The 26,022-nt window shown below is 42.5% G+C and overlaps 1 protein-coding gene across 1 annotated transcript; it reads left to right on the forward strand.

The window, feature by feature from the left end:
* The first annotated feature begins 1,587 nt into the window (after nt 1-1,587).
* TIPRL (TOR signaling pathway regulator) lies at nt 1,588-24,524 on the forward strand. The gene is made up of 7 exons (XM_006124635.4): nt 1,588-1,819; nt 5,618-5,797; nt 7,940-8,039; nt 11,713-11,844; nt 14,071-14,166; nt 14,491-14,553; nt 17,641-24,524. Exons 1-7 carry the CDS (start codon nt 1,719-1,721, stop codon nt 17,788-17,790), a joined length of 822 nt encoding a protein of 273 aa, XP_006124697.3. The 5' UTR covers nt 1,588-1,718; the 3' UTR covers nt 17,791-24,524.
* The last annotated feature ends 1,498 nt before the right edge of the window (nt 24,525-26,022 follow it).

The following is a 26,022-nucleotide window of genomic DNA, read 5'->3' on the forward strand; positions in this document are numbered from 1 at the left end:
TGCCAGATGGTTTAACAAAAAATACCGTACCACCCAAAAAAACCTGGGAAGAAATTCCGTTAAGAAAAAAAAAACAGCAAAAGTTGTTGAGCAAAAAGAAAAAAAAAAGGGATTGAGTAGGGCCGAAATACAGTCGCGGCCCTTTAGTTCCCAGCCTGCTCCATCCTCCCCTTGCCCCAGCCAGCCCAAGCTGTGCTGCGTGTCCCAACCACCCTTCCACAGACACCTGAGCTGGGAAAAACAGAAAATGTTCTGAATTTTTTTACTGGATGGAAGGCGCAAATACCGGTGGCTGTCCAATTCAGTACCGGACACCTGGCAACCCTATGTGTGAAGGTGTACCACTAGCAGAAGCAAAATCCTAGATGTGGGAAATCTGCTAATCAGCTGGAGAGCATTTGAAGCTCTCTTTGAGTGGCTGCACAGGCGCACAGCTTACAGAGAATATTGGTGCCAGCCAACATGGCTGAAAAACACTGAAGACTTCATTAAACAATACAGTATCCTGATTGGGGGGGGGGAAGGGGGAGAGTAGGGTGTCCAATTCCATCCTGAAGCCCTTCCCCCTCCTGCCATCCCCTTGCCATCTCCTCTCCCTGTCACTCTGTTCCCTGAGGACTGGGCCTCAGGGATTACTTGGGGAGCCTCGCACAGGGTGGTCCCCCAGCAGTAGGGTCCCCCTGCACTCCCTTTTTGAAGGCAGACAATTGTAGAACAATTGTAGAACAATCAGAAGTGTTAAACTGAATGTAAAGAAATGAAACCAAGATAGGAACATAGTAGGGGTATCAATAACAGTAAACACTGTGATTGGGATCATTACAGTGTTTCCGAGCATTAAAATTCTGAAAATATAGAATACAGACATAACAATATTTAGTATATTTCAGAAATACAAATTGCAGTTTTTTTTCAATGATTGATGGCAGTGGTAAGCTTCAAATTTGTTTAAAATTGTAAATACAGGGCATCTCTGCTATTAGTTCGCCCCATATATATCCGTTTCATACTTAAATCGTGTGCAACACAAACCAAACAACCACAAACAAAAACCCCAACCAATTTGTGCAAATGGAAGTCAGCTGCAGGAGAAAAAAAATCACCACTTTGGGTGTAAGTCCAAGTTTTTTGGAACAGAACTTGGACTTGTAGCGAGGACAGCCGGTACATCAATACAATGTGTTCAACTCCTGTCTACAGCTATCAGGGGGTAGGGAAACTAAAGTTTAGCGTTTCATTTTAATTGTGGAAAACACTGGTTTTTATGAGCAGCTAATGCTGGGGTTCTGCAGTCCCGGGCCAGTAGGCTGTGTGGGGTGCCTGTTGTCACACCCAGCCGCGCCTTTCCAACGCTTTGACCGGCCCCTTCTCAACTCCCTCGTGCTCTGCTAAGGAAACGCCTCCCCGTGCCGGACCCACAGGCAGAGGCGCTGTGGTGGAAAGGGAGGGGCGGCGGCTCTGCGAACGCAGGGACTGCGGGAAGGGCGGAGCGCGCCTGTGTTCCCCGCCCCTCCAGGCCCCGCCCCCTCGAATCCCCGCTGCGCCTGCGCGCGTTTCTCGTGACGCTGGATGACTCTACCCCCAGGCCAGTCGGTGACCCCGGAAGCGGAAGTGCAGGACGGCGGGGAGTGCGGATTCCGGTTCCGGCGGCGCTGGTGCCGCTGCTGGGGGGAGCCCAGCAACCGCCTCTTCTCCCACCTCCTCCTCCCGGCCCCGCCATGCTCCCCGTGTTCCAGAGCAGCCGCCGCGAGTTCACCTTCGGGCCTTGGAAACTCAGCGCCGCCCAGACCCACATCATGAAATCTGCCCAGGCCGAGAGGTGGGGGCGGGCTGCGGGCCGGCGGGGGTTGGGCTGCCTGCGCCCGCTCTACGGGCTGCGGCCGGGCGGGCGCCCGTGGACGCTCTGAGTTGTCAGCCTGAGGTTTGAGCCCGGGTCTGACTCGGGTCAGCAGGCCCCCGGGATTTGGGCGCTAACGTCTGGGCTCCTGCCCTGTCATTCCGCAGTGTGGATACAGCTTAAACCACAACCCATGTGCGGTCTGTGGAGAGCAGCTTGGATGCAATAGCACAGGTGTCGGACCTCGGGCCAGCGATTGTAAATCTAGGTGTTTGACGCCATGTAACGGTTGCTCAGACATGAGCTTGGAAACATTAAGGCTAAACTAGAGACCTTATATAATGGCACAGCTGTACCGCTTTGTCTCCTGTGTAGCTAGCTATGATGATAGAAGGGCTTAATTAAACTGACCCCCCGCCCCCAAGCACCGGGAGCTAGGGATGTAAAATCCTGTTCAATAAGTTAACCAGTTAAACATTAAGCTGCTGTTACCTGGTATGCATCACCTGTTAAGGGTGATGCTTACTGGGTAGTTGGTTAACCAGTTACTGCATCCTGCTGGGGATGAGAAATGGTGTCACCAGTAGGGATGCAAAAGTATAACCATTTAAATGGCTAGCCCATAAGCCTGGTGTTAGCAGTTAATATTAACAGTTATATGCAGGCTCCCACCTTGCTCCTGGGGAACCGGCTGCCACCCTGCACTACTGGCTCTAGCAGTTATACAACTACCCACTTTTTAACATCCCTAGTTGGCAGGAGAGGCTCTACCCAATGACATAGCACTTGCTGTATCAGTGCTTTTGTGGATTAAATGTATGTTGGTGGGGGTATGTGTGTTCCACACTCCTGACCAATAAAACTTGTACTGATAAAAGTGTTAGTGTAGACATAGTCTGAGTCCATAACCATTGGGCCTTCAGACCTGGGTTTACTACATAGTGTAGGCAAAAACCTTGGCAAAACCCAGCTATCTTCTCAAGAGCCACAGCAAAGAGCACTACTAATAAAAGGGAACCCCAATAAATGTAAAGTGCATATTGCCACCATTTGGGGTCAAGAATTTCTTTTGCATCCTTTGTCTGATGTTGTGGGTCATCTTTTTGTTTGAGAGGTAGGGATGTGGTGTTTTTCTTCTTCTTCCCAAGGACATTTATTGTGGACTCTTCAGCTCATGTTTTCTTACCAAATGGACCACATGCCTTTTCAGATGTGGCAACAATTTCTGTTTCTATAAAGCAGTAGGAGAAACTGCTTCCTTCAGACTTGACTATTGTTTGTTTGAAACCTGAATGTTAAACTAAATATAAATAGTTCAGATACTAACAGTAATATTTGAGTTTGTTTACAAGCAACTTTTTTTTGATAGTTTGTTATCTCTGGATCTCATATCCTATAGTAAATTAAATCTGTCATACTTCAGCTATTTTAAGTCTCACCAATATAGGACTTTCAGATTGTTGCATTAATTTTTGTGAGATTCATTTGCTTATCATAAACTTATTTTGGAAGGTACTCTTTGTATAAGTCTGCCTTTTATTCAAATGTTTGTAAAGTCCTGAATAGACTTTTAAATTAAAAATGTCATTTTATTGAATTGCATTCCATAGCAAAGTGTATGATAAACATGAGGAGATGAAATCATAAGGTTATGACATTATTTACCAAACTATCTGGGAGTCATAGTCATACAGCCAGATCGCATGGTGTTTGTTGTGAGCTGCACAAACACAGTGCAATTCTACTCTTAGGAGCATTTTTTGCACTCACTTTTTTCTCATTCTATCTGTGCCTGATGTGTCTATTTACAATTACAGACCGGTAAATTTACCAGGTAAATTAGTTGAAACTATAGCAAAGAATAAAATCATCAGACACATAGATGCACATAATTTGTTGAGGGAAAGTCAACATGGTTTCTAAAAAGGGAAATCATTCTTTACTAATCTACAAGAGTTATTTGAGGGGGGCCAACAAATATGTGGACAAGGGGGATACAGTAGATATAGTGTACTTAGATTTCTGGAAAGCCTTTGACAAGATCCCTCACCAAAGGCTCTTAAGTAAAGTAAGTTGTCATGGGACAAGAGGAAATGTCCTCTCATGGAGTGAAAACTGGTTAAAAGACAGGAAACAAAGGGTAGGAATAAATAGTCAGTTTTCAGAATGGGGAGGGGTAACTAGTGATATCCCCCAAAGGTCCGTACTGGGACCAATGCTATTTAACCTATTTATAAATGATCTGGAAAAAGGGGTAAACAGTGAGGTGGCAAAATTTGTAGGTGATGCTAAACTGCTCAAGATAGTTAAGAACAAAGCAGATTAACAAAGCAGACTGTAAAGAGCTCTCACCAAACTAAGTCAGTGGGCAACAAAATGGCAAATGTAATTTAATGCTGGTAAATGTAAAGTAATGCACATTGGAAAAAATAATCCAAACTATACATACAAAATTATGAGGACTGATTTAGATATAACAACTCAGGATAGAGATCTCGGAGTCATTTGTGGATAGTTCTCTGAAAACATCCGCTCAATGTGCAGCAGCAGTCAAAAATGCAAACAATGTTAGGAATAATTAAAAAGGGATAGAGACTAAGAGAATATCTTATTGCTTCCATAAAAAACTATGGTACACCCATATCTTGAAGACTGTACAGCTGCAGTTACCTCATAAAAATATATTGGCATTGGAAAAGGTTCAAAAAAGGGCAATACAAATGATTAGGGGTTGGAACAGGTCCCACATGAAGAGAGATTAAAAAGACTGGGACCTTTCATCTTAGAAAAGAGGAGACTAAGGGGGGATATGACAGAGGTCTATAATATCATGACTGGTGTGGAAAAAGTGAATAAGGAAAAGTTATTTACTTGTTCCTATAGTGGTCACCAAATGAAATTAATGGGTAGCAGGTTTAAAACAAACAAAAGGAAGTTTTTCTCCACGCAGCACACTGTTGGCCTGTGGAACACCTTGCTAGAGGATATTGTGAAGACCAGGACTTTAACAGGATTCAAAAAAGAACTAGATCAATTCATGGAGGTTAGGTCCATCAATGGCTATTAGTCAGAATGGGTAGGGATGGTGTCCCTAGCCTCTGTCAGAAGCTGGGAATGGGCAACAGGGGAGGGATCACTTGATGATTCCGTTCTGTTCATTCCCTTTGGAGCACATGGCACTGGTCTCTGTCAGAAGACAGGACACTTGGTTAGATGGATCTTTGGTCTGACCCGGTATGGCCATTTTTATGTTCTTGAATCTTGAATTATTCCTGCTTGCTATGGTGACTAAAATAACTGTTACTGCATTTTTCACCTGATAGGTGTGCAAAATAGGGATGTAAAATCTCTTTTAATTTGATACCTGGTTAAACATTATGTTTAACCAGTTACCCAATTAAATGGTGTGTGTGGGGGGGGGGTTGTCACCAGCTCCCACTGGTTAACTGTAATCGGTAAGACTCACCCATTAAGGGTGAGGCTTACCCGTTAATCATTCACATCCCAGATGCAAAATGATTACATTTACAAAAGAGAGATGTTTTCTTGTCTTTCTAATTTTGTCTGCATAATAGATTCACTAAAGATATTACTATCTTATCAGGCTTTCCCACTGTATGCCTTACCAGTATTTTTCAAGCTTGAACTGCATGGTCCTCTTGTAGGGAGAGAAATCTAATTTTAGTCTATGTTGCCCACTCAGTCTTTGGTCAGTGTAGTTACGAAGTACTGCAAATTTAGATTGCAACTTTATTGTTTTAACCTCTTTGTCCAATACAGATTAGCTGAAGAATTGCACATGCCTTCCCTCCCAGAAATGATGTTTGGAGACAACATTCTCAAAATTCAGCATGATTACGGCTTTGGAATTGAATTCACTGCAATAGATGCTTTAAAATGTGTAAATAAATATCAAGGTATGATTAAAGTGGCCTGTGCAGAGGAATGGCAAGAGAGCAGGTGAGCAATATTACCACAGTAATAGGGCACGTGCTAATATGAAGGGGGATGAAGTGTGATATGGTGGCTAATGCAGAAGACTGGAGCCTGCATCTTATCTTCTATGGACATCTTACTAGATTGCTAGCCGATTTTCAACTCAAGTGTATGAGACAGGGAGTTTGTGGGGTGGGGAAAGAGACAGAGTATGTTTTGGGGAGGTGTATATGTGAGAGGCAGTGTGTATGTTGCGACAGAATGAGCATGTTGTCTTTTTAAGTTCATACTAGGGCTGTAAAATCCTGTGTGATTGGTTAACCGGTTAAATAGGAAGTTTGTCTCTCTTTTAACCAGTTAAGGGGGGGGCACCACAATATAGCTGGGCTGGAGTGACTCCTTGTTTCTCCCACACCGTGGCTGGGCTGGAGCAACCCACTGCAACAGGCAGGAGCAGTTCCTGCCTGTGAAGCACCCAGGCCTGCCATGGACAGGGGCTGCTCCAGACACCCCCTCTGTTGCTTTAACTTTGCTGCAAAATGTTCTATTCCTCCTGTCAAATTTTATTTTATCAGCAAAACAGGAGAGTTTTGCTGACAAAAGAACCATTACAATGTGTACACTTCTACTGTTTTGTTGGCAAAAGCTGCCTTTTGCTGACAAAACTCAGTACAGCTACTCCCCAAGTTACGACACCTCCACTTACGACCAAAGCAGTCATAAATGTGGATCCGAGTTACGAACAGCGTTCTGCGCTTACGAACAGCGCGGTTGCCATGTAAGTCTATGGGATCTGAGTTACGAACACTTCGAGTTATGGACCAAGTGTTGGTCCGTAGCTTGTTTGTAACTCGGGGAGCAGCTATAATGTAGATGGCTTTTCTGTGCTTTAGGGTATGTCTGCATTTAATAGCTATTTCGGGATACCCCACATCTACACAAGCCGCCTGTTATTTCGAAATATTTTTTGAAATAATGGGCATGCTGTTTCAGCATCCCGGTAACCCTCATTCCACGAGGGTTAAGGGATGTCTCGAAATAGCACGTTATTTCGAAATTTGGTGCTGAGTAGACGTGCCAAATGACGAAATAAGCTATTTCAAAATAAATTCTAAATAAGATATGCAATGTGCGTAGCACAAATTGTATATCTTATTTTGAGTTTAGGGTTCTGTGTAGATGCATCCATAGTCTCTCATCTGTAAAACTGGGATGGTTATATTTCCCGAGTATTGTGGCTGATTTAACACTTGTAAAGACTTTTGTTTGATTCTGCTGCCATTTTAGTCAGTTGAAAAATTCCTGTTGTGACATGACTGTTACAAGATTTCATATCTTAAGGTGAAAGGCACTGCACAAGTTTAAAATGTTGCTACTGGAGGCTTTTTTTTTTTTTTGTAGTATGCTTAGTCTCAATACAGAATTCTAAATTTATCAGGATGTTGGCAATGCTGCTGGCAGTATAAGGCACAGAAGAATAAAAATTGTCCAAATGCCTAAAATGAAGTGTAGTATCTGACTATATGCTTTAACCACCACAGACTGAGACTCTTTACCTTTTATGGGTGGCACCCCAAAAAACACTTATGCATTGATTCTTGAAAAAAACCACCCACCTTAATCTGGGTCAGTGCAGGCTATGTTTATTATATATCTCATTTACTTTATCTGATCCTCATATTTTCTCTCAGCCCAAATTTGACCCCGATGCTCAATGTCTGTTTTTTAACTTGTATTCTCTTTGAAATGTTTGCTCTAATTTAATATTTTAAATCAGTTTAGTATCAGATGCATTCTGTCAGCAGACTCCTTTCTATTTGTGTAGAGGAATGGGTTGAATAGGCAAAGTTAAATTGTGCAACATTTGACATTATTAAACTAAAGACTTCTGTCTAAAATTGTATGAGTGAAGCATTTATGCTATGGAATTAATGCTTGGTAAAGGTGTTCAAAATGACTGGAGATATATATGGATATTTTCAAGGAGAAGCCATACTGTATAGATGTGGCCTGGCACTAGAGTCTTTGCCCGGGCAAAATCACCATTTCCAGGAAGTTTTGGCTGATTAGTCATCAGTGTTGGGATCAGAGGACATGTCTTTTTTATGTGGTATTGTAAATGTTATATGCATATTAAAGTTTGGGGTTTTCTCTTCCTTTATTGAGGACTGAGGCTGAACACACGAAAGAGGTTGTTAAACCATATGATTGGACCTATACGACAGACTACAAAGGAACATTATTAGGAGACACTGTAAAGTTAAAAGTGAGTAATTTCTTCTCGTTACATGCTTGTTGCATCATCTTGTGTATAGGGATATAATGGAATAACTGTTTAAATGGTTAACCAATAAGCATGAGCTTATCGGTTACCAGACAGTTAGACGCTGGCTCCCAGGCAGTCAGCTTCCACCTCTCACTGCTGGCTCTGTATCGGAGCTCGTAGCATGGGGTGGCAGTCAGCTCCCTCAGAGTGGGGTCAGGAGCCGGTACACTCCAGGAGCTGGCTTAAAAGTCTGTATCAGAGGCAGCAGTGTGGGACAGCAGTCGACTCCTCGGGAACGGAGCTGCAAGTGGGAGCCAGTGCATGCTGGGAGCTGTCTTAAAAGCTGGCTTCCTGTGTATGCCGGGTACTAGGGTGCAGTCTGCCACACAATGCTGTGGGCTCTGCAGTATAAAGCTTATATTCTTGGGAGTGGAGCCAGCAGCCGGGAGCTGGCTGCTGGCCCTGCTCCCAGGGAACCGGCTGTGCAGGCTCTGCAGTATAAACTTTATACTGCAGAGCCCACAGTGTGTAACCGCTAAGATTTTCAGTGGTTTCATGGTTACTTAATTGACTGCTTTTTAACATCCCTAATTGTGTGTAGGCTTACTGAAAAATAAAGCATGCCTTCTAAAGTAAGATTGCATAATTTTGTAGAGATCTGCTTTCAAAGTATGATTGATTTATGGAGACTCATATTTGTTAAGCAAACCACTGTTCACTTTGGGTAATAAAAAAAAAATTAGTGGTTTCAAAAATTTTCTGATTTATGTCCCATGGTCCCTTGTATTTGGAATATTGTATTTGTATTTTGTGTGTGGCTCCTTAATGCTTATGTTATCACTGCAGTTCTGAACTCCTTGAACTTGAAGGTCTCTTGTAATTGTGTAGAACTTTAATCATGCCAGCTGACTGTGACACTCTACTTGGGATGTAAGGGAGTAGTGGACTGGAGTATCGACTACTCACTCCCCCACACCTTTCTGTCTCTGTGAGAGGCAGCAAGGAGAGTGAGAAACGAGCCAGTGCTGTGGGTAGCCAGCTTAAAAGCCAGTTCCATCCGGCACCCTGTCTGTGGTGCCGCCTGCTCAATGAGGGGAGGGGAAGATGGGGAGGCTGCTGCTGCCAAGCAACCCCTGTTTGCAGTGGCCCCAGGCTGGCTGTGTGAGGGGCTGCTCCAGCAGCAGCCATTGTCTGCAGCCAGCCAAGCAGTCCTGGCTCGCACTGGTCCAGGATACTGCACCTCTGCACTTTAAATATAGTATGAGCCCAGTGGCTCTTGCTACGTTTAAAATGCAGAGCCACAGTGCAGGTGGCTCCCCAGCACTATCTACACGATTAGTTAGATAACCCCAGTTTAACATCCTTACATTGTATTCCAGATTTGTCTGCTAATCAGTGGTGCTGTTTACATACAATAATAAATGTATTCATATCTCCTTTGTGACAACCCCTCCCCAGTTGTAAATAACCATTTTAAAGTACAGGCAGTCCCCGGGTTACGTACAAGATAGGGACTGTAGGTTTGTTCTTAAGTTGAATTTGTATGTAAGTCGGAACTGGTACATATTGTAGGGGAAACTCTAGCCAAACATTTCTCCAGAGCTCAGTTTTATTCTCCCACACCTCACTTCCCTCGGTCCTTTATTCTCAAGCTGAGGTGTCTGCTGAGAAAAGCCGCTCCACGTCCCCCTGGTCTGCTGTGGGGGGGCGCTAGCTTTGCGTCGCCCTGGTCTGCTGGGGGGAAGCAGCTAGTGCGGGGTTGCCTCATCCCGTTTGTAAGTAGGGATCCGATGTAAGTCGGATCCATGTAACCCGGGGACTGCCTGTAGTCATGAAGTACATCTCCTTGATGTTAACAAGCAAACAAAACCTCTCAATCCCCAATCTTTACTAGACAGATTATTCTAGTTAATCCCCTAGGATTTACTATAGTTTTAAAAAAACTTCTTGGGTCCTTTTGGAATGAATTGTACTTTATAAATATAAAACTTCTCTTGTACAGACTGTAGTGATCTGTCAATTCAAAATGTTTTTCATCATCACCTCCAGGGTTCTCTAGCTTCAGTTAAGTGTGTCTGAATCTCAGAGTTCAGACAGCAAAGAAATGGAAAATGTTCATGTGTCTTAGGCTTGTCTACCTGAATAGCTCTACAGAGGCTTTGCTGCAGAGCTTTTGTGAAGACTTCACTGCATTGACAGGAGAGCTTCTCCCAGTGGCATAGTTAATCACCTTCCCAAGTGACAATAGCTGTGTTTAAGGGGAGACGCTCTCCTGCTGATTTAGCACTGTCTATATGGGGTGTTGGGTTGGTGTCCTTGTCGTTCAGGAATTTGGATTGCTGCAGTTGTACCAATGTAGGACTGGATCTGTGGAGTATAGTTGGCCTTTTATTTCCTTAGTTCAGCCTCCAAGTCCATAGAATGAGCTGCCTTGCATGTAGCATGTGATAGGGCCATTTTCCTAGCCTTTGTAGTACAAAGTTCTTTGATGGCTCATCTGATTTTGGTGGTTCTTCTGGACAGCCTGGAGAAAACTCTTCCCATCTGAGGTCAGAAATTTTAGAGTAAACATTTTCCAAGTTATAAAGCAAAACATATATTTCCTAATAGCATGGAATGTAGACATGACGAATAAGATTAATTCATGCAGCAACTTACAGTCTAAACACTAAATGCATTCTTATTCTAATAACTATTTAAAGCAACACTTAATACACAAAGGAAGTGGTCTGGTCTCCTGCTACAAGTTTATCAGTTCTTAGTTAACGCCTGCAGTCTTGGCAAGAGCTATCACCTGGCTAGCCAGCATCACAATGCACTCAATACTATCCCAACTATTTGTAATCTTGATCTCATTCAAAACTGTTTGCAGATACTTTTTTCAAGTGAAGTTTAGCAAAACCCATGCTCATTATGCCCCAATCTGTAAGGTGACCGCTCATGGGAAATCCCAAACTTTGGGTTTCTTGTCTTGTCATGTTTCCTCTTGGAATTCTTAGCTTTTAGCATTTGTTTTTTCCATGAGAAGCTCAGAAACTTATGGCTGAGCATGGTAGAAGTAAAGGTGTAAGGTTGGACTTCCCCAGTCTGGCACCCTGGGGACCTCAGAGGTCCCAAACTAGGGAGTTTACCAGACCAAGGGAGGTCAATGCTCCCCTGCTGGCCACTGGTTACCACTCCCAGAGTTCTCTCCTGGCCACCAGCCCAGGCCACTGGACCCTGGTCCTGGCAGGGCTTCCTGCCTCTGTCTCCCTTGCCGCCAGCTTGGCTTGCTCCTGGTCCTGGCCGGGAGCTCCCCTGTGCTTCTGGCTCTAGTAGAACTCTTGGCTATGCTCCTGACTGTGGCCAGCTCCCCCTCCCAGCCACTGGGGCTCTCTGGTGTCTTGCTGCAGTTGGAGGAGTACAAGGTTTTCAGCAGAAGACATAAACTGCAGAATTCTTATGACACATAATTCTAGACACACAAGGTGGGTGAGGTAGCACTTTTACTGGACCAATTTCTGTTGGTGAGAAGCAGAGCTCTGTGCCATCTCAAAAGCTTGTCTCACTAACAGAAATTGGTCCAATAAATGGTATTACCTCACCTGCCTTGTGTTTCTAATATCCCGAGACCGACACTGCCGCTACAAAACTGCCAAATTATGCTAACTATTCCTAAACTTAATTTGCCTAGGTTGTTCCTACTACTGATCACATAAATACAGAGAAACTGAAGGCCCGAGAACAGATCATGTTTTTTGAAGAAGTTCTGCTTTTTGAAGATGAGCTTCATGATCATGGAGTTTCAAGTCTGAATGTAAAAATAGTAAGTTTAATCACTTCCTGTGTACGTAATCCGTCCCCCCAGAAAATCCTCTCTTGAGTGGAAATTAAGATAAAATAAGAAGCAGACCAAAGGTACTGTTTGTAGGTTAGTTAAAACCCATAAAATTGATGAGTTGAAAAGCAGGCCTTCTTTAGGATTAAAAGTAACATAATTATGGTTTGCAAGAGAAAGACAAACCCAAGGTCACTCAGGAATTCTAAAGACTTTGGTAGAGGGTGGTGGGTTAGTTGGTTTGTTTTTGTTTGTTTTTACTGAGTACTGCTTTTGGAGTAAGAGTGTTCTGTGGATGGGGAGAGCGGGGAGACACAGACTGAAGCAGAGAGACAGAGTGCTATGCAGACATAGCCTGGAATAGAGATGTTAAATATTGCTTAATTGAATAGTCGATTAACCTCATGAATTCTTATAGGTGAGTTGACTATTCTACAGTCCCTGGGGCAGGGCTGGCTGCCAGTGTGCTCCGGCCTCACTCCTGAGGAGTCCTCTGCCATTCCGCGCTGCTGCCTCTGTATCAGAGGCAGCAGCGCAAGTGCCAAGCAGGAGCTAGACTGCAAGGGGAGCCAGTTTAAAAATCAGCTCCCCTTGTGGACCATCTGCTTGTTTCCCTGTGCTGCTACCTCTGATAAAGGGGCAGTAACGTGGGGTGGCAGCAGCCCCTGTTGGGGGGGGAGGGAGTCTGAGCTCCTGCATCTGGAGCTGGAACTGAGCCAGGCTGCCTACCCGCCCGGCTCCTAATATACTTTAAATGCAGAGCTGCAGCAGGGGTAGGTCCTGGACCTGGTGTCAGCCAGGACTGAGCTGGACTGCTGGCCATCTTGCTAAAAAATTTACTGGTGATGGAAATGTTTGTAGTCTATAGCATTAACCTATAAGCTTTTGCTTATCGGTTAATTGACTACACTATTACATCCCTAGCCTGGCCCTGCAACAAGCTGAGTGGAGAGGGCTTGGGATCAGAGTATTGGCTGAAAGTTTGGTTTTGTGAGCAAGGAAGCAGTCTCCTTTTTTGTTTTTGTGGGGGTTTTTTGTTGTGCATTTGAAGGGCTTTGTACATTCTTTGTAAATAAACAAAAATAACAGACTTCATCATGAGTGAAGTCCCCAAACTTTCACAAGCTCTTTGGGTCCAAGGGTTAACAGTATAATAAACTAACATTTAAAAATTATTTCAGTGTAAATAGCCAAATGTTTTAATGTTATAGATAAGGAACATTGCTCAGGGACTCTGTCCCCCTTAATAGCATCTTAGGCAGTTTCTCACCTGCTTCACAGGGAGAGATGAGGATTAATTGCCTGAGATGTGTAAAGCACTTCATATTTGTGAATGCTGTAAAAGTGTGTATCAATTGCCATCAGCATACTAGCGTTTTTTCTTCTGTTACAAAATCCTAAGAGCCCCTTACATGAATAAGACCGAACCACTTCCTCCAGACTTGTGAGGTATGTCTATGCTGCAGTTGGCAGTGTGCTTCCCACTATGGGCAGGACACTAGCACACTAAAAATAGTAATGTGGCCATTACAGCATGGACAGTGTTATACCCACGTGGTTGGAAGTGATTGTACTCAAGTGGCTAATTCAAACTGCCATCCATGCTGCCACAGCCATGTTACTGTTTTCTGCATACTAATATGAGCAGAGCTAGTGTGTGTCTTTCTACTCAACTGGGAAGCATGCTCCCAACTGCAGTGTTGCTGTATCCTTGGGCTGAGACTTGTCTTACATGATGGCCTGGGTTGCAGAATCAGAATGTATATCTTTTTAGGGGACATTTAATACCCTGTCAAATATATTTAAAATGTAAGTTTTTGTATTTTTTTTCTAAAATCATAATCTTATAGGAAAAAAAGAATTCTGGTATCAGAGGTTATAAGGACCAGTCCTCACCCCCTCCCACCCCACTGCACTGGGGAGAGCAGGATTATTATGTATGTTTTGTAACAATCTTTTGACTTGTATTATCTACTTTGCTATTTTCTCAGTTTTTTGGTGATGAGGTACAGACCTTGAGTGTACCGTTTAAAGCTCACTGCCTCCCATTCAGTTGTGCACCTGACATGGAGCTTATTTTCTTCATAAGACTATGGCTCGGAACAGTGCAAATGCTACTAGCACTAGTGGTTCTGAACATCTTATCTAAATAGCTGCATATTTTACAGTACGATGTCAATGTGTCAAAGTATACATCTTTGTTTTTTTTTGTAGAGAGTCATGCCTTCCAGCTTCTTTGTATTGTTGAGGTTTTTCTTGCGAGTTGATGGTGTACTTATCAGGATGAATGATACAAGACTTTACCATGAGGTAAACACGTATATCCCTGATGTCTGTCATGTTTCACTTGGGAGGATATGGCCCGTATGGTGTTACTTTGTGTGTTCAATATTGTTGTAGCCATGTCAATCCTAGGATATTAGGGAGAGGAGGTGGTTGAGGTAGTATCTGTTATTGAATTAACTTCTGGTTAGTGAGAGATGCAAGCTTATGAGTTTACTTAGCGCCTTCTTCAAATCTGGGAAACTTAACTCAGAGTGTCACAGTTAAAATGTATGGTTTATTTACAGAGTATTGATGGAATACTAGAAAATGTTTTTTGATAATTGTTTTACCTGTTTTCTCTCTTATTAGGCTGACAAGCCGTACATGTTACGAGAATACACATCTAGAGAAAGCAAAATTTCAAGCTTAACGGTAATGTGTATAAAAATGTTTTCCATGTATATTAGTTTCACCCATCTTAAGATGTTGTAGAAAATGCTATAGTGCTATCTGGAGGAAGATTGATACTTCTCATCGTTTGAATAATTATACATTTTAGATTCTGGATAGAATTATTCATTCAGAGTTGAAGCCCCCATGATCTCCTGCAGCAGTTAATTCTGTAGGCTGGTGGTGTGCCTACACTGCTAGCAATCTTTGAGGTCACTTACTAGCATAGATTGATGCAGGCTGGCTGATGCAAATGCTATAATTGACCTAAGAACGGAAAGTAAAAGGCATATGGTTTTATGGTACTTAAGTGCACTTGTATAATAATATGAGTGTTTCAGAGATAGCTAAAAGGTCTAGCTATTAGAGGTGGAAACTACAAGTTAGGACTGCTGAGTTCTTTTCTTGACTCCACCACAGACTCATTGTGTGATCTTGGAGAGATCCCATAATATCTCTCTGCCTCTTTTCCCCATCTATAAAATGAGGTTAATAGTGCACTAATAGGGGCATTTCTAGGGGTTTATTTGTGAAACATTGAAGATCCTTGCAAGTAAGAGATTATGCTATAAAAATGACCCTTTTTTATTCAGCACACAATATATGACATCTGCATATCGAAATTAAATCTGTTTAATGACAGAATGAGTTTGAGGTATAGGGTCTAGAGATGTAAATATCCAGTTAAAAAGCTAACCTATTAAATTATATAATTGTAATCATTCAACTAGTTAACTGTGGCTGGGGTCTGGACAGCCTGCTGCAGGTAGAGGGGATTACTCTGGCTGGCCGGCCCTCCAGTTACCAGATAAGCATCCCAGTAAGGCTGATACTTACTGGGTAACCAGGATACTTACCTGGGTAACCAGGTAAACTTTTACATCCCTAGTAGGGTCCATTTAGCTATCAGAGTGAGCTGGATGCTATTCTGCCTCATGCTTTAAAATGATCATCCAAGCTACAGAATCTTTTTGCTGGTCATGATAAAGGACTGAACACAAATGTATTTCCCTAGTTGAGTTTGCAAAGCTGCCTGTTAGAAAACATAAATCAGCTTTTGACCTGTAAATTGGGAACATCGGATTTAAAAGTCGTTCAAAGAATAAGAGTCAGTTTCAAAATTCAACAGCACTGTGCTGTGATAAAAGCATGATAAAAGCGTGAACCAGCTGCAGTGTGGGCTGCATACCAAAAGCATATGAGTAATCTTTTAGATCAAGGGTCCGCAGCCTCTCAGAGGTGACATGCCAAGATTTAACCCTCTTGCCCTGGGCTGTACCACTCTCCCAGGAGGGAGGAAAGGGGCTCTCTCTACCATGTGCCCCGCCTGGGCTTCTGCCCTGCACTCAGCTCCAGCTATTCCTGTGGGGAGAGGAAGAGCAGTGTGCATGTGCTTCTTTCGAAGCCAGATGTGGTACGGCGCCTTAGGGCTTCCCTCCCCTCCCCCACAGAAAGCCAACACTGGCTTGTCTTCCGGGGAGGGTTAAGGGGGGAGGAGGTGCGATGCTGGATCACCGGGCTGGGGTCAGGATGGCTCGGGGGTGGAAAATTCAGGGAAATGGGTGAGGCGGAGGCAGGTGGATGACCTTGAGGTGTCCAGCCCTGTTGGGGGCAGGGTCCCATGGGGGTGCGATCCATGGCACCCTCGCCTTTCTGCCAGGGATCCAAGTGCCCAGGGCCCAACGAGGCTTTGGGGAAAGGAGACCCCACCAAGTGTTTTCCTCTCCTATAGCTGCTGCTGCCCTCTAGTGCAGTGGTTCTCAAACATTTTGGTCCTTGGACCACCTGGCTCAGTGCAAACCTTTCCGTGGCCCACCAGTTGCTAACGCAAACTCACCGGTAATTATATAATTATACCTGATTCCTTTTGCTAGCACTGCAGCTAGGAAGAATGGTTTAATTTAAATTATTAAATAGATTAAGCATTTTAACTTTCTCATGTTAGTTTATCAAACTTAATTTTAAATAAAATAAAATAGTAATTTATGTCCAGTACAAAAGGTTTCAACGTTTTCTTTCTTTATGGCAAGTTTGGGGAGCTATCAGTTGGGGACCACACAAATGAGAAGCAAAAAACTACTCCTAAAACTCCCAACCCTCTGAGCCTGACCCCATTACACCCCATTTCCTACTTTTCCTCCTCACCCTGGTCCCCAGGACCCAACCCCTCTCATGGGGGAGGTCCTGGCTCTGTGTGGGGTGCCTGTGCCACCCAGTGGAGGCGGGTGGGGAGCCGGGGTGGCTTTCAGGGACATCGGGGGTGGATGTGAGTTGGGACTTTCTTCACCTCTCCTCCTCCCTTGCTCCCAGAAGACAGAGCTGGTGCTCCAAGCCTTGCGGCTGCACAGACTGTGGAGGGGACAGGGATGAGTTCCCTCCACGGACTCCGCGTGCCATTGAAAGTCGGCTCCACGCATGCCCTAGGTTGCCGACCCCTGTTCTAGATGTAAGTTAGTTTATAAGACTTGAAGTCAGTGTTCTCAGAATCACTCTCCTTTTAAACATCTTGTAAGTAATGAGGCTGTATAGTTTCAGGAAATACCTATAGAAAAAAGAGAGTTTTTAAAATGCCTCTCTTGTTGAATTATCCGGTTTTAATTTAAGATGCTTGAATGAAACATTTCTACACACTTAGAATTAGTGCATTTCTTCTCTGAAAGTGTGTGTGTGTGGGGGGGAGGGCGATGATTCTGTTTACTGATCAGATTGATTCCCCTATGTACTATCAAGGGGATAGTACCCCTGCTACTCCAGTATCCAAAATAGTTAAGTGTTAAAAAACCCAACTAGTTAAAAGTGACATCTAGTAAAAAAGTGACATGTAATTTTGAGTATCATAGTTGCCCCTAGTTGATCCTGCCAGTTTTTGTGGTAAATGATCTTGTTCTGAAAGACCCACACAGAGAGAGAAAACTGAGTGTACACACACAACATGGAGTTAAATGCCAAAGTACATTGAATGAACAGCTATCTGTCTTCTGTGCTTTAACTGTAGTCAGTAAATATTTCATACAGGTCAGAGTTTATTTATGTCTGAATTTATTTCTAACTGAAATATTTGCTCCCTAGCACGTTCCACCCTCCCTGTTCACGGAGCCTAATGAGATCTCTCAGTATTTACCTGTAAAGGAGACTGTTTGTGAGAAGCTAGAATTCCCAGAGAAGTTGGATGCTGAGCCTACAGCTTCATCAGAAAGCACATGCATGGAATCGAAATAAATGTGATTTTATGTGGACTTGAAGTGGGTGCTCTTCTGGAGATCGTATGATCACTTGACCATTACCACTGGGGTAGTTTCACTATTTATGAAATAAAGATAATATGTTTGGCTAATTTTTCTGTAGCTTTACAAGGGGCAAAAGGTCATTTCAGGCAGGTTTCACTAATGTATATATTGTCCTTTTTTTAAAAAATTCATTTCAAACCTGTATCTGGAAATAATGATAGATTGGTAGCAAACAGGAGAATTGCCTTGGCAAATAAGCCCCTCCCATGAATAGCAGTTCTTGTTCTGTTTTAAACATTTGGCAGTTGTATTGCCTGAACCCTCAACCACTAGCTCCCTACATCAAGAATTTTGGCTCTTGATACTAAGCAGCTAGTGTAATTCACAAAACTAAACAGCTTTGACTAACTCTATGTAGAATACTTCTATAATAAAATGTTTTGTTCCCTCTGGTGCATATGATGATTGACCTTCAGTTGTACATTAGAAATTTTTCTTGGTTAGCCCTGGTGTAAGCTAATATACAAGTTAGGTAATTCCTCTGACTCTTAAACGCAGACCTCTCATTGGAGGATATTTTTTCTTCCCTCCATGAATGGTTTTAAAAAGTTAGCATTGTGCAAAGCACTAAAATTTCAGACACATTATAAAGATCATTTGTTACCTTGTTTGGGAGCCATTAACTCAGAGTAGGAAATGGCTTGAAGTTAACAGAGGAGGCCCACACAGTGCTAAGTTTGTTAGCAAGTACCAATTCACCTGATGTCTAGAGGGGCTGGACTATCTAACAACACTAGTCTGATTCTTACACGGGATAGGTGTGCTGCTAATGCAGTGTCTAGTCATCAAAATGCATTGCACTGTATCGACTTTCCAGTGAGCACCCCATTTAATCGGTTATGCCTTGACAAACTGCTAGGTCCCAAGTATTTCAGTTCCTAAAGAATTGAGGTATTGGTTTTTGGGACTGGATTTCCCTAACCTTAAAGGGACACTGTCAAGTATGATAGGCCTGAAATTTAGGATTTTTTATCCTAAAAATCCTAATATGATTAAAAGTGTATTTGTGTGTATATTCATGGTTTTGTTCAGTGCAATTTTATACTTTTTGTGGATTTAAATAATTGCCCTTTGTAGCCATGAAACCTAAACACTTCAGTGTGGTATGGCATGAGAACTAAGAAGCTAAATAGGGTTTCATGCTCATATTGAATGGAGTGCAAGAATCAAAGATGATGGCAAAAAATAAATCTTAAGTTTTTAACTGACTTAATATATTTCAGGATGGTGGCAATAATTCAGATGAGGGAAGAAAACTTTTAATCTTATTAAGGAGAGTATATATTCTAATTCTTCCTTACATCAAAATATGCAATTTAGAGTGGATCCATAGTGATGAGATGTGTAAAAAATAAATAAATAAATAATTTTTTTTGTAAAACAAAACCATTGAGACTTAAAAGAAAGAAAAAAGCTGCTTCAATTTAAGATGACACTGGATTTTAGAGAAAGCAACTGCCATCAAAATAACAGCAGGTATCTTTCAGAAGATTGGTTCCACTAGGGCAGTGAGACAGTATGGTCTAGTGGAGTGAGCATGGGGCTGAAAGGCAGGAACTTCTAAACAGTAGTCCTTACTCTGCCATGGATTGACTGTGTGACTATGGATAAGTCACTTAACTTTTCTGTGCCTCTGTCCCCATCTCTATAATGGGGTAATACATTCCTACCTCACTAGATCTGTGAGGATTAGTTTGTAAAACATTTTATCTCTGCAAAGAATTCTTGAATATGCCTGCAGCCTTACATTTTGAAAAGACTAGCATGAAAAACAAACACACTCGATGGTTTACTATCAATTTGATTCAAATAGAAGAGGACTGAATTTAAAATATAACTGACTACTCAAAGAGCTAGGTAATTCCCTGGCAGATGTTGCCCAGGAACATCTAAAATGTGGGATGACAGGCTATTTGGCCTCTGATAAGCAGGTAAATCCTCATATGCAAAAATCCTATTTTATTCTTTTTCTCCAGCACCAAGGCCCAGCTACCTCCAAGCTTCTTCCTGCATTTGGTTCCTAGTCAAGCTTCTATATCAAGATAAACAGGGTGAAACTGGCAGGGAAGGAACTTGATATGGAAACAAACATAGTAAATTAGTTTGGGAGAAACAGACTTAAGTCTCATTCATTGAGGGGGAAAAGAAGGCAAGGGACTGGAACAACAATGTGCAGAGAGGGAGGATCTAATTGTTGGGGAAGTAAATATTACTTCATCGTTTATTCACAGCATACACCATTTTAGATGCCTCTTAAGAAGTTTAAAAATCTGATATTTTGAAATTGTGGTCCTTAGTGTTGGAGAGGAGAGTTGGGATGCTTATAATATAAGGAAACATACCTGTGTACTGGCTAAAATACTATGGTTCAAGTTTGGTCAGTGATACAAGTTCAGCTCCATTACACTGAGGCAGGATAGAGAAAAACAGTCCACATATTCCATGTCTAATATTAAGAAAAGAGTGCATTGCATGTTCAGCATATATTGTGTGTAATAGCCCTTCCATTACTGATTATAGTGTTTTTGTGATGTTTAAAACAGAGCTGTGGAGTTTGCACTTATCTTTGAATATGTACACCATTCTATCTGTTCTGGCTACCTGCATTTAAATGGAACATGCATCCCTGAGAAATCACAGGCTCCTATTAGAAAATTATACTTTTTTTCTTGTCACTCCAAATTTAATGTTGTGTAAATACACAAGAGGCTGTGAAATTGGTATCCTGGATGCTGCTGGGGGTACAAGCTTCCCAGAGGAAAGAAGCCAGTGCCAGTGTTACAAGATCCTTTGAAGGGATGGAAGAAGTGCTTCTCTGGCAGTTTTGTGGTCACTTTAATATGTGATGGTCTATACTTGTAGTTTTCTATCACTATATAAAATGTACACAACATTTTATAGTTCTAAGTCTGAGTTTTGATAGCAAAATATAAAAGGACAGTATACTTGGAAGATGCAACGCCACTTTAGATATGAAAACAATTAGGGCAGCATTTGTTACAGTGTTCCTGTGTAGGGAGGTGAACCCAAACACATAGTTGGAGGACCAAGAAAGATGGATAGGCCTCTACCAACCCATAGGAGGTTGAAGGTAGGCTGTAATTTTTTCTAAAGCAGGGGTGTGGTTTCAGGTTTCAAAAGTTTGGATAGTACTGTATTATAGCATAGCTTTCAGATGTGATGAACACTTTAAGGATGTTAAATAGCGGTTATTTGGCTAATCCTGTAGTCGATAAAAATTTGTATCAGCTACACGATTAATCGATAAGGAACGCTCTGCAGGGGTAGCTCCTAGAGCTGGCTTGAGCCACAGGACTCTTACTACAGTTAAAATGCAAAGGCACGGCAGTCCAGAGCCGGCGTGAGCTGGGACTGAGCCAGCTCCGGGAGTCACCTGCACTGCGGCTCTGCGTTTTAAATGTAGTCAGAGCCCGGCAGCTCTTACTATATTTAAAATGCAGAGGTTCCAAACCAGCAGGAGCAGGGACAGCTGGGTCCTGGCTCATGCTAGGTCTAGCAGCCCCTGTTTGTGGTGGCTTGGGGTGGCTGTGAAAAGGGGCTGTTTGGCAGCAGCAGTCCCTGTCTGTGGGGGAGCCACAGCTCCCTACTGGGAACCCTGCGGACAGGGGCTGCTGCTGGAGCAGCCTCCCCTATTTCCTTCCCTCTGTTGCCTCTTATCTGATAGAGGCAGCAGGGGAGGAGCAGGCAGCACCACTGAGACAGTAGTGGGGGAGGGGAGACCCGCTTTTAAGCCAGCTCCATCAGCACCAGCTCCTATTTTCCCTCTCCCCTCCCCCTTGCTGCCTGTCATAGGCTATGTCTAGACTGCTGCTTTTTTTCTGCAAAAGGTATGCAAATTGTGCTCCATAATTTGTGTACCTTTTTCTGATAGTTTTGTCGGAAGAGGCTTTTCTGAAATTTGGGCCATCTACACTGGGCCAAATTTCAGAAAAACCTCTTCTTTTGGAAGAGCCCTTCTTCGTGGAAGGAAGAAGACAAGGCTTCTGAAAGAGCGTGTCTGCAATTCTGCAATAAATGTCAGCAGAGCAGACGAGTCCCTGAATGCAGCAGAGTTTTTCCAGGATACCTTACAGTATCCCAGAAAAACCCCATAGTCTAGACAGCCATACAGAGACAGTAAGGGGTGAGGGAAAGCGAGTAGTCGAGTACTCCACTCGACTACTCAATAAGCTTATGCTTATCGGGTAGTTGAGAAATCAACTACTCGCTTACATCACTACAACACTTATGGCTTCCTTAGAAGTCAGTCTCATGTGCACTTCTTAGCGCATCAGACTCTTTCCACTCTCCAAGAACAATAAACGTTGTGTGTGTGTATATATATATTGAAATTTAAAACTCAGTTTAGTGCTAAATGTGCAGGGATAACACTGGGAAACCAAAGCACTCTAAAGACTCACAATACTGCATTTCTCAGTGAATCTTGGGGAAAAAAATAGGGCTGTCAAACAATTAAAAAACTAATTGCAAGATTTTTAAAAATCATGATTAATCAATTTTAATCATTTATTTAAATGTCAGATGCTTCTATATTGTCTATGTATTGATTTAACTTAAAACACAATGCAGTGCACAGTGTTCCCATAACTTTGCTTATATGTTCACATTATAACTGATTACATATTTGCAATGTAAAAAAGGTAAGAGAAAAATATCACTTCACTTCATTCAAGTACTGTAATGTAATCTCTTTATCATGAAAGTTGAATTTATAAATGTATTTTTTACATGACTGCACTCACAAACCAAATAATGTAAAACTTTAGAGCCAACAAGTCCACTCAGTCCTGTTTCTTGTTCAGTCAGTTGCTAAGAATGACAAGTTTGTTTTTATTTGAGAGAGAATGCTGCCCACTTCTTAGTTACACAGCTACCTGAAAGACATGTAGTCACATGGGACTGTTGTAGCTAATGTTGCAGGATATTTACATGCCAAGTACACTAAACATTAGTATGTCTCCTGCTGCTTCAACCTCCATTCCAGAGGATACACTCCATGATGATCAGTTCTGCTTGATAATGATCCAAAGCAGTGCAGACTGATGCATGTTCATTTTCATCATCTGATGCCATCAACAGAAGGTTGATTTTCTTTTTGATGGTTCAGGATGTTGCTCTTTTAAGACTTCCAACTGAATGTTTGACACCTCATTCATCTCAGATTTTGAAAAGCACATCAGAGCACCTTGGGTTGAGTGCTGTAACTATTTTTAGAAATCTCGTATTGGTCCCTTCTTTGTGTTTCGTCAAATCTGCCATGAAAGTGTTGTTAAATCAAACAATATATGCTAGGTCATCTGAGAGCGCCATAACACAAAATATATGACAGGAAGCAGGTAAATCTACAGAGCAAGAGATATACAATTCTCTCCCAAGGACTTAAATCGCAAATTTAATTAACTTTTTTTTTTTAACAAGCATCAGCATGAAAGTATGTCCTCTGAAATGGTGGTGGAAGCATGAAGGGGTATGTGAATGTTTAGAATATCTAGCACATGAATACTTTGTAACAGTGGCTACAAAAGTGCTATGTGAATGCCTGTGAATTGAAAAACATGTTTTGTGGCAAGTATATGTTTTCACAAATATTATAAGGAGAACACTGTACACTTTGTATTCTGTGTTATAATTGAAATCAATATATTTGAAACCCAAAATATACTAAATTTAAATTAGCATGGTAGTGTTTAACAATGTGATTACAACTGTGATTAGTTGTGATTAATTTTTACATTGAGTTAATGGCAGTTAGTTGGCAGCCCTAAAAATCTAAACAAAACAAGAAAAAACACTGCCTGTCTACTTCCTGTCTGAATAAAATTACTGGATGATAGTTAAGTAAAACAAACTTGAGCCCATAAGGGCTCTGAAAAAGCTGCACAATGTTTTCTATTGATGTGCTTTCATGTCTGTTCAGATCATGAACACTTGAAGCTAGCTTGTTTGGTACCGTGGTGTTGAATTGTTTAAAATAAATGAAAAATTAATGTTTTAATCATAATATGCCTCTGTTTACTGTGTCGAAACTAGACCTGCACTTCAAGAATGTAATCTATTTCCATCACCCCAAAGTTATGAAGAAATTGCTCATTGTACCAGTGTTTTGGATCTTAAATTGACGTTTGAGAGACCATAAAGAAATGTATTTGGTGTAACTGAAGATATTAAATGCTACAAGACTTGATATTTGTAAGACATGTTTTAAAGTAGTGCAACTTGACCTTTTCAGAGTGCAGCATTCCAAAGTGAAGAAATGTTTCAAAATGCTTTGTTTGTAAAACAGGAGAGAGCAGTGCCCTTATGAAAGCAGGTGTACTACTGTCTTATAGTTTATAGCATACTTAGTAATTAAAGTGTCTGATCTTGTGTTTTTGAAATCAGTGAAATGTTATGATTGACTTCGGTGGGTGCAGGATCGTGCCCTATGTAATACCAACAACTTTTGTATACTAAGGCCAGATCCTGCAAACACTTCACATCTATGTGCATTTGAGCAATGAGTAAAGCATGTACAAAATGTTGCTGGAGCAGGTCTAAAAAAGCAACCATGGTTGCTTATAATCTCAATGTTACAAGTCTTCAAAGATTTTGCTATATAAATAATTCATATTCTGGAAGCCAAATAAACTACATTATTGAGCACTACCAGATGTTCCCAGCAGTGCTTGGGATTGTAATTTTTTTTGAGGGAGTTGGAAGGTGGGGTGGGGTCCTGAAGGAAGGGAGTGGAGGGTTAGGGGATTCAGGACAGGGGGTGGAGGAGGTCTGAGTGGGTCAGGGCTGAGGCTGCACTGCCCTACTAGTGGCTCCTCCCAGGGAAGGCCATGGCAGTGGGTGCTGCAGTAGCTGGCTCTGCCTGGTGGCTTCTTCTCAAGGGGGTGGCGCTGTGCTGCCCTAAAGCTGCCTCCTCTTGGGGCGGGGCTGCCGTGGCAGGGGCTGCACTGGCTGGCCCCTTCTGGCAATGCTCCCCAGTGGGGCCATGGTGGCAGAATTCTGCAATGCTTGGGCCCTGGCTGTTAGCTGCTTCCTGGGAGGAGGGGGACTGCTGGCTGTCAGGGGACTTGCCCTGCAAGAGGAGTTTGGCCTGAGGTTTTGGGAGAGAGAGGCCACTTACCCAGACTGGTGGCCTGCAACATGCAAAGCCCAGTTCCCAACTGCCCACTCTCTTACTGATGTGGTTGCCCCCCTGGGATCACTCTGCAATATAACAGTCTGCTGTGCTTGCTGCCCCCCTGTGGTCATTGTGGAGTATAACCACTCCTATCAGGCTCCTCCCTTTCTGTGTTATGGGAAACAATGGGATTCTAGGCACATCCCACTGTCCTGGCACAGCCAAACCCTTACCTTGCTTTAAGTTATAAGAGGAAGCTGCATACCGAATTTGGTGGTACTAGCCCTTACTATGTAGGAGACATTGAAAAAATGGACTCACAGGTGGACAGACAGATTCACATTTCTAACATACAGTAAGAAGATTAGCTAAACAAAAGAGGAAAGCAAATATGTATCCAGTGAAAGTAGTCAAGAAATAATTAACAGAGCACTGGCTTTTGGAGGTTTTTAAGAGTTGGTTAGAAATAAGACACTGTGCATAACTATGGCTTGCAAACTATAGTGTGTCAGGGAGAAAACTAAAAAGGTGAATATGCTCTATTTTAAGAAATAATAAAATAGAGTGAAAGTTGCCCATCTATTATTTTGCAGTACATTATCTTAAATATGTCTGAAGTAATGTTAGAGGACTCTTGTGCAGCAGAATGAGCTAAGACATTCGAGCACAGTGTGCAGTGTTGCCCGATGTACACATTCAGAAATTATGATTCAGGCTTTCCAAAACCAGTAAGAAAGTCTCAGAAGGGTAGCCATGTTCAGGGCTTGCCGAGTGTCAGTGAGCCCTGCTCGCCAGCCGTGTGGTTCTGCGCTCTGCGCGTGTGCAGATCGCTTCATGCCGGCTCTTCCGGGGTGTAATCTACTCACCACGGGTGAGTAGATTACACTATTTGTCGAACCCTGGCCATGTTAGTCTGTAACTTTAAATACTGCAAGTAGTCCTGTGGCACATTAGAAGCTAACAAAAATATATATAGGATCATGAGCTTTTGTGGTCAAAACCTACTTCAGATGAGCTGGAAGCTGGAGTGGA

This window comes from Pelodiscus sinensis, chromosome 1 (genome assembly GCF_049634645.1).
Source record: "Pelodiscus sinensis isolate JC-2024 chromosome 1, ASM4963464v1, whole genome shotgun sequence".
Lineage (NCBI taxonomy): Eukaryota > Metazoa > Chordata > Testudines > Trionychidae > Pelodiscus > Pelodiscus sinensis.